Below are 9,734 nucleotides of genomic sequence, written 5' to 3'. Positions count from 1 at the left end.
TTTTCATGGAAATCCTGGCCTCCTAGAATCCTAGTTCAACACTCAAACCACTACACCATGCTGGTTCTCACAGAGATCATACTACAGTGTTATAAGACTAATCATGTCAAGGCATTCATAAAAATGTGTGTAATTTTTTTACATAGTCATAATAACATTTTGTCTCTCTTCTCAAAAATACTTAATATATTTTAGCTCCACTGGGACTGCTTTCATCAGCTGAATTGGTTATCCTACAAAATGTATAAAAGCCCAGTGATAGAATCTTATTGTCCAAACCTAGTTAAAAAGCATATTGAATATGAGAAGGTGATTATGTGATTGCCTAACTTTTTCATTATGAATGCAGAAAGATTCTATTTTAGTGTCTTTACAGAAGGACAATAAAATAGCAGTTTGACACACAGTGGGAACAACAAAGGGTCATAAAGGCCTGTTCTAGACAGGCCTTTGTGCCGCCCTCGTCACGTGCTAGGGGTTGGCTGAGGACCTAGCGTCCATACCGGCCTCACACCTAGCACATGACGAGGGCGTAAAAATGGCGGTGCCCTATACACATGGGTGCTGCCAATTTTACGTGCTGGACACTTAGTGTCTGCACATCGCCCTTGCCTTGTGATGTCATGAGTGCGCCATTTGCGCACTCGTGCGTCTCAAGTGCAGCGCAAAAAGAAGCTGCTTTTTGCGGCTTCTTTTTCCGCCACCGGGATGCCTCCCCTTTTGGAAGCTGAGGCTTCCTGGCAGTGGAAATGGAGGCGGCGGCAGAGCGCCCTTCTTGGGCGCTCTGTAATGCGCCATAGTCACATCTCTGTTCATTCCAGGCTGACCCAGAAAATTTAACACAGTATGAACATAAAGCCTAAGATAGGCAGGGTTGGGGAAACTTTGGCCCATCAAATGTTTTGGACTATAATTCCAATAATCTCTTATCATCTACGCTTATGGGAAGTTGAGCACCAAATATCTGGAGGGACAAAGTTTCTCCACTTGGCTTAGAAAAATGGTTAAATTGCTCTGTCTATAACAGGAGGGGCTACACATGAATGTCAGAGGGCTACACATCCCATGCAAAATTGTTTTTACTTAAAATTTACCCCTACATCATCTAAGGCAGGGTGGGCAAGGTGCAGAGTAAGACAGTATGAAATTTAAGAAGTCATGAAACTGTTGAGGGTTGATGCAGGCAGGGGAAAAACTGCCAAATTTCAACATTTTCATATTTATCAATATATTAGCAGCTTGTGGTAATTACTGAATGCTGAATAAAATGATGGAACACATCTTTACAGTATGAGATGGTTTCTTGGCTCTTGTATTTTAAAAGCAAAATTGTTATTCATGCATTTTGCCACTTAGTGGTTAATGATTAGAAAAATAATGATCTGTGACCACTTTTGCTGGCAATTTAGTGATATTTCTCTAGAGATTAAGATTAGAAAGCAAAACAGGATATTAGGAGAAGGTGGATTCTCTGAAGGACATAAAATTGTAGAAGTATTTTTTGGAGTAAAGGCAAACAAACAAACAAACAAACAATATTTTTTGTTGGAAATTGTTATGAAAACAGTATCCCACTTATATATATTTTTTCCTAACCGGTGGTATATGTATAACATATAAAGGCACACTGAAGCCATCCATAATTGAGCTGTGGGAGGATGATGTTCTGAGTCCTGGCCATCATCCTACCACTGATTTTCGATGGTGTCAGCATGCTGTGCAATTTATTCTCCTGAAAAGTGAATTTGCAATCTCTGCTTTTATGTTTACATGTTTTCTTCTAAACCATGATGTAAACAGACACTTGCATGGGTTTACAGAAGTCTTACAGAGGTCTTACAGAAGGACTACTTAAATCGTAATGAAATAGAAAAGATAGCCACATATTAGTTGCCCTTGGTTTCAGTTTCACTTCAGCCATGAAGTCACTAGTTAATTTACTCCAACTATTTTTTTCTTGTTCTCAGTCCCATTGTATGAAAAGTGGGGTATAAAAGCACTGACTTATCTTAAAGGATATTTGTAATGATTACAATTAAGTAATGAATGTAAACTGAAATCCTTGAAAATTAAATTACAATTAAGTAATGAATGTAAACTATTAACATCTAAACCAACTATTGCTGAGCTGACTTGTTTATAAAGCTTGTGTTTACAAAGCATGAGGCGAGTGCACAAATGTAAGATCTTCTGTTCAGATTTGTCACTTTCTAGTTGCAATCCAATATCCACTCAGAATAGTGTAAATATCTGCATGGAGAGATACACTGTATCAGCACTACACAACCCTCATGTAGAATAGCAAGCTTTCACAACAAATGTCAATGACTGGGTGCCATTGTGCAGTGTACAATGTACAACTGCAGTGCACAATATACAACTACAAGGTACAACACTGCTATTTGCACAATTCTGCTTTTGCCACTGTAAGCAGAGTATGTGCTATGGTAAATAACCTACCTTACATGTGTAGCACAACTTTTGCGTGCATGTGGAACTAACATAATACCAGCCTCTGCATGTGGAAAGGGTCAGAACAGAAGAAGGAATGGGGGCAGAGCTCAGCCCTTCTTGCATCAGTTAAGAACAAGTGAATACAGCTTATCTGGACAAAAAACTTTGATTATGTTTTGTCCCACCCCTTTACATATTTTAGCCTGGGAAGGGGAATTAAATATTGGTCTTTTTTTCCTATCTGCTTGAAAACTCCTTTCAGTAGCCTTTTTACAGTCCTAATGCTGATTGTAAAAGCTGGCATTAGTAGTCTTTTCAGGTAGTGTGTGTGTGTGTGTAGTGTATGTGTTGGGTGACATAGGGTAAGGGGTGCAGTCTTCCAAGGTCCAGGAAGCATGTGTGGTTTCTGGGTCTCTGGAAGTAACCCTGATCTAAAGCTAAGCAGTGGCATGGGGGTGCGGCCACACCGGGTGACACCTGAGAAGAGGATGGACCCATGGCAGTTAAATTGGTGTCAAACTGCATTCTTTCTACAGTGTAGATACATCCTCAGTGGAAGTAGCTGCAGTAGTAATACTAGATAATTTTGCCACTGAGAGAGGGATGTTCTTTAGATCTGGTTCACTTTAATTTTGGTTCCACCACTCTGACTTCTGAAATTAAATATGCACCAAAAGACTTATCTCCCTATACAAATCCACCAGTCTTAAGATCTTCAGGGTTAGCTCCAGAGGAGGGTGATCAAAATGGTGAAATGTCTGGAGACCATGCCCTATGAGGAGTGGTTTAGGGAGATGGCCTGGAGAAGAGAAGGGTAATGGATAAACTAAACAAGATAGCTATGTTTAAATATGTCAGATTGCTCAAGGGATGGAACAAACCTGTTTTTTGCTGCTCCAGAGAGTAGGACACCGAGCAATGGATGCAAACTACAGGAAAATAGATTCCATGTCGAAGGCTTCCTGTCAGTAAGAGCTATTTGATAGTGGAACATGCTCCCTAAGATCCTATAAGATTCCAAGTGGATTGTGGAGCCACTTGGAATGTGCTATCAGTTAATTTATTGCATAGCAGGATCAGAATGAGAAAATGTCACTAAATACTGCAAATGTAGAACAAAACAGTTGTCATCCACTGGGAAAGTACTGGGAAGATTACTGCACTACACTCTTATAGTACTGGTATTCCACTTTTACTGCTCTGGCTGTCTCCTCTTGCATTCTGAGGCTTGTAGTTCAGTAAGACCTAAGAGCTCCTTGGCTGAGGATTCTATATGCGCCTCCCTTTTTTCTTTTTTCTTTTTTTAAATACATCTTTATTAGTATTATAACCTACATACAATAATATAAGAAAACTTTTACATATTATTCTACATATATATGGTATATCACATTAGTTATCCATTCTTTACTACCTTTTCTTAATCTATTCATATCAAGCCATTTAATTTTTAAAAAAACACATGTTATTAAAATCTTCATTCTTCTTGCTTCTTCTTTTCACCATATACTTTTCATAGTTACACAAAGGTATAGTACTATTAATTATATTACTAATTCATTTCCCCCCTTCTCTCTCTCTTTTTTCATTTCCCCCCCTTCCCCAAGTGATCCCCATCACCAGAGCCTAGTATCTTCTTATAACTCTACCCTCCAAAATTGTAACTCTTCCTGCGGGGGTAAAACACCTCCTTCTTTTACTATATGTCCCTCCCTAAACTGCAAATCCCAGGAGGCAGTCAGAGCAATTAAAATGGAATAGGAGCACTATAAGAGTGTAGTATGGTATTCTCCTAGATCTCTGTAACAAAATCCATGCAATGAAACCAGGACTGCCTGGAATTATTGAGTGAGAGAATACCCATCCTGTGCTGGGCAACCTTGCAACACAAACCATGGATTTAATTACACTGTAATACTACAAGACCCTCAATGTAACAGAAGAGCAAGAAACATTGTCAGGTCCCCTACCTAACCATCCAGTGTTGTTTACCTGCATATATCGATGACCTAAAACTGGATTGTTGGGAGGCAAAATGAAGTTAGGGATGAGTGCAGCCAATATGGTTATCAAAATTTAGAGTTTCACTAGGCCTGCCAGACCCACTAAAGAAAGAATGATCAAACTTTCAGAAAAAAAGGCACCACTGAACCAGTTGATGAAAGCACTGACAGGATCAGCAGTCAAACAGTGGTGAAGAAGGTGTCTGGCTAATTAATTAGCATTGATCCTGAACCACTTAACAGGGCACTGCAAAGAAGCCACTAACCACTGGCAACGATTGAGGATGTGTTACTAGATCTGTCTTGGGCAAAGGTGTTTACAGTTTGTGATGTCAAGAATATTTAAAATCACACTCATCTTCATGGGTTTCAGAGAAACAAGTCATGCCAGACAAACCTAATCTCTTTCTTTGATAAAATTACCAGCTTGGTAGATGAAGGGAATGCTGTGGATATAGTATATCTGGATTTCAGTAAGGCCTTTGACAAAGTTCCCCATGACATTCTTGCCAACAAGCTTGTAAAATGTGGGCTAGACAAAGGAACTGTTAAATGGATCTGTAATTGGTTGACCGGCCGAACCCAAAGGGTGCTCAACAATGGCTCCTTTTCATCCTGGAGAAAAGTGACCAGTGGGGTCCCACAGGGCTCTGTCCTGGGCCCAGTGCTATTCAACATCTTTATCAATGACCTGGATGACAGAATTGGGAGCATACTTATCAAATTTGCAGATGATACCAAATTAGGGGGAATAGCTAATACCCCAGAGGACAGGATCAAGATTCAAAATGACCTGAATAGACTAGAAAGCTGGACCAAAGCTAACAAAATGAAATTCAACACGGAGAAATGTAAGGTGTTGCACTTAGGGAGGAAAAATAAAATGCACAGATATAGGATGGGTGACACCTGGCTGAATGAAACTACGTGTGAAAGGGATCTAGGAGTCCAAGTAGACCACAAGTTGAACATGAGTGAACAGTGTGATGCGGCAGCTAAAAAGGCCAATGCTATTTTAGGCTGCATCAATAGAAGTATAGTGTCTAGATCAAGAGAAGTAATAGTGCCACTGTATTCTGCTTTGGTCAGGCCCCACCTAGAATATTGTGTCCAGTTCTGGGCGCCACAATTCAGAAAGGACATTGAGAAACTGGAGCGTGTCCAAAGGAGGGCGACAAAAATGGTGAAAGGTCTGGAAACCATGCCCTATGAGGAACGACTTAGGGAGCTGGGGATGTTTAGCCTGGAGAAAAGAAGGTTAAGAGGTGATATGATCGCCCTGTTTAAATATTTGAAGGGATGTCATATTGAGGAGGGAGCAAGCTTGTTTTCTGCTGCTCCAGAGAACAGGACCCGGAACAATGGATGCAAGCTGCAGGAAAAGAGATTCCACCTGAACATTAGGAGGAACTTCCTGACAGTAAGGGCTGTTCGACAATGGAATGCACTCCCTCGGAAGGTGATAGAGTCTCCTTCCTTGGAGGTCTTTAAACAGAGGCTGGATGGCCATCTGTCAGGGATGCTTTGATTTGGATTTCCTGCATGGCAGGGGGTTGGACTGGATGGCCCTAGTCTCTTCCAACTTTATGATTCTATGATTCTGTGATTCTATGATTTGTTTGTCAGGGAGCGTGAGCATGAGGAGAAGTAGAGAAGGCTCCTGCTCCCCCTCCCAAACACTTGATTGATCAACTGATTGAATGACTGCTAATTTTCTAACTGAGTTGAAGAGACATAGAGGCCCAGCACCTCATCTGAATACTTGTTTGATTGTGGGGTGCAGTTCATATATATATGTACTGCTTCTTTGTACATATAAACTGGGACAACTGTGTGTATGTTTTATGGGACATGGATCATTTATGCACTTTGCCACTTTTTTCAAGGAGAGATTTTATCTGCTGGTCTCTGTGTATTTTGCCATCTTCTTTGAAATGTGTTCTGTGCCTGTCAAATACATTATTGATTTTTGTTTTGCCAACAAAAACACATTATAAAAGGTTTCTGTTTTAATGACAGCAGTGCTTGAGAAGCCAAGCTAGAAATATAAACTTATAAGACAGTGGTTCTCAAATGGTGGTTAGTTGCTCAAGGGAGTTGTGAGTCTTAATTCCTCCTCTTCCCAAACTTTTTTTATGTGTAAAATTTACACATATGTTAAGTTAAATATTGAATTGACTTAAATAACATTGTTCTAATTTGAACAATGATATTTCCTTATAACATGTTAAAATATGAATATACATGAATTTGTGAATGAAAATATGCACACTAAATATACTAAATATTTTTATTTATAGACTACACCAAGTGGAGAGGGACATGTGACATCCACATGTAGTGGGGGGGGGGGTATCCCAAGGATAAGGAGTCTGAATAGCAGTAATATAAGATATAAATCTGTTTTCTCAGAATGATTTATAAAAGAAAAAAAATGAAGAATCTTAAACACATTTAATGAAATTTCAAGCTTTTTAAAAGGACACTTTTGACTGGCAATGCATTCATTGGTGCTAATTTAAACCATAAGAGCTGTTCACACCATTATGCTCAATATTTAGTACCAGTCCTTTGTTACAGATTTTTCAAAATAAGTAAACATATTTCTTCTAAGAAAAAAAAATACAACACAAACCATATTATTACATGGACTATTGGGTAAATGAGTAAACACATTAACTACATTTAGACAACATTTGTGGGTCCTCACATGCATTTCTTGGAATAAAATAAAGAAAATATTAGTAACAAGAATATGATATGTGAAGTCAAAGGCTTTCATGGCTGGCATCCATGGTTTTTTGTGGGTTTTTAAGTCCTGAACTGTGAACAGTCCTTGAGAACTACATAGATTTTGAAGACTTTCTTGAAGTAGAGAAAAAATTGCTAAAATTACTTGTTGCTTCCATTGAGAATGAAATTAGTGAAGAACTACATCTCTATTCATGTCAAATTCCAGGAGGTTAGCCAAACTAAATGTAGTAGTTGGACCCAAGTTAGGTTGTGCTAATTTAAATATAAGAGGGTGGGAGATTTAAAATCTATGACTTGGAAGCAGAGGAAGTAGCTTTGCTTCTTATTCCACCTATCTTTTGCCTCTGAATTCACCACTTCCCAACTCTATTTCCTGTCAGGAAATGTCTGGGCTTGGACTCCCATTAGGAGAATAAGAGCTGGGACAAAGAATTCAAGAAATGTGGGTTTCAATTTTTCAGCCACCCTGCCTGTATTTATATTCAGTCATCAGCATCAGCCCAGTTTGAGTACACATGCTTGCCATTAGCAGGTGTAGTTTGGCTTAAGTCTAAGTCTGAAATTTTACTGTACCTTAAAAATAACAAATGTATTGTGGCACAAACATTTGTAGGTTAGAGCCGACTTGTCAGATAAATGAAGTGATCTAGAGCAGTGGTTCCTAAACTTTGGTCCTCCAGATGTTTTGGACCTCAGCTCCCAGAATTCCTGACTGTTGGCCAAGCTAGCTAGCACTGCTGCAAGTTGAAGTCCAACAGACCTAGAGTACCAAAGTTTGGGAATCACTGATCTAGAGAATTGGTTGGTGCACCTGTGATCTCCAAAGGCATAGTGCCTTCAGTGCTGGTTTCCCATAGCACTGCCATTGTACAATGGCTACAGTGACACATGCTTTGATTACATCCCATTTGGACTACTGCAACATGCTCTACATGGGGTTGCCTTTGGAAACTATACGGAAACTTAAGCGTGTGCAAAATGCTGCAGCCAGAATGCTGACTGGGGCCAGTTATAGGGACCACATAACTCCCTTGCTGAAACAGCTTCACTGGCTACCAGTTCATTTCCGTGAACAATTCAAAGTGATGGTTATGACTTTTAAAGCCCTATCTGACTTAGGTCCAGATTATTTGAGAGACCGTATGTCCCCATACAAACCTGCTAGAGGCATAAGATCTTAAGGAGAAGACTTTTTCTCAGTCCCACCACCTTCACAGGCTTGCCTAGTGAGGACACGAGAGATACTTCTTGATGGTTATTCTTGTTCTCTGGAATGCCCTTCCATGAGAAGCAAGGCTGGCCCCCTCCTTGCTTGCCTTTTGTCGGCAAGCAAAAATGGCTTTATTCAGGCAGGCCTTTAATGTATAATCATGGGGTGGCTTGGCTCTTTGTTATATATGGTGGGTATCATGGTTTTAGTGTGGTTTTAATGTTTGTAATTTTATATTGTTTTAAATTATATTTTAAACTGTTTTATTGTAATATGTTTTTAAAATTTTTAATTGCCACCTTGGGTCCTTTTGGGAGAAAGGAGGGATAGAAATCATAAATAAATAAATAAATACACACATACAAAAATGAACTGTGCTCTTGTAGTTAGACCTGCAATGTTCTTGAAAGTTTCTTACTACTTTTGAAATTACATTGGAGTTTATCACAATATGTATGCAAAGTCCTTACACAATTAAGGCTTGAATCCAATTGTTAATCCCAACTAGATGAAACCCTATGAGTCAATGGATTTACCTATTACTTGACAATTAAACAATCAATTCAATGGGTTGAATTGGGATTTTAATTGTTGTAGAGGTTACTTCAGTGTATAGCTACACTTTTGAAAATAGGAATATGAAGAATGACTTCATTTTACCCACAACATCAATTTTATGATGTGAGTACAATATATTTAGATATGTATTGTGAACTGCCTTGGGTTCTTTCCATATTGAAAGAAATAAGTTTCTTTTATGGTCCTTATACTTTTCTGCAAGCTGCCCTGGGAGTGTGTGTGGCTAAAAATCTAATAGATAAATAAGTAAAGTTATTATGGAGAAAAGAAGATTACATTCCAAAGCTTCTGAAAACAAATACTTTTCTGTTTTAGGTTTTGGTCTCTGGAGAAGCATGCAAATGATCTGAAGTAGGCATGGCATTCCTTGCTCTACCTGTACAGCGGTAAGTACTCCAGGATTGTTGTTTTAGAAACCCTACTTTGTGATGTTTTGCCAGGAGCTGTTTTGCTGCCAACCTTCTCAAGATGAGTGAAGATTCTCAAGAAGGATTGATAGCATGTGGCTGGAGAGTGGCCAGTATAAGGCCCTTGCTCATTATGCCCACCGTTATTTTATTATTGTATTATTGTTTTTAGATTTTATCATTTGTAATTTTAATGGATAGAATTGTTTAATCTTTTTTTAAGGGGGGATTATATATATTGTATTTTTTAAATGTTGTATGCCGCTTTGATTGTGGTAACAAAAAGCGTGATATAAATTAAAGTTTTATTATTATTTATTTATATGC

The 9,734-nt window shown here is 38.8% G+C and overlaps 1 protein-coding gene across 1 annotated transcript in view; it reads left to right on the top strand.

The window, feature by feature from the left end:
* The first annotated feature begins 9,315 nt into the window (after window positions 1–9,315).
* INSC (INSC spindle orientation adaptor protein) overlaps window positions 9,316–9,734 on the top strand; it is a 143,314-nt gene continuing 142,895 nt past the window's right edge. The window contains exon 1 of the mRNA XM_042438402.1: window positions 9,316–9,386. Coding sequence (XP_042294336.1) covers window positions 9,358–9,386 — 29 coding nt within the window. The 5' untranslated portion in view covers window positions 9,316–9,357. The remainder of the gene's footprint in view (window positions 9,387–9,734) is intronic.

The sequence above is a fragment of the Sceloporus undulatus genome, chromosome 1 (assembly GCF_019175285.1).
Source record: "Sceloporus undulatus isolate JIND9_A2432 ecotype Alabama chromosome 1, SceUnd_v1.1, whole genome shotgun sequence".
Classification (NCBI taxonomy): Eukaryota; Metazoa; Chordata; class Lepidosauria; order Squamata; family Phrynosomatidae; genus Sceloporus; species Sceloporus undulatus.
This window is presented reverse-complemented; position numbering and strand designations above follow the sequence as displayed.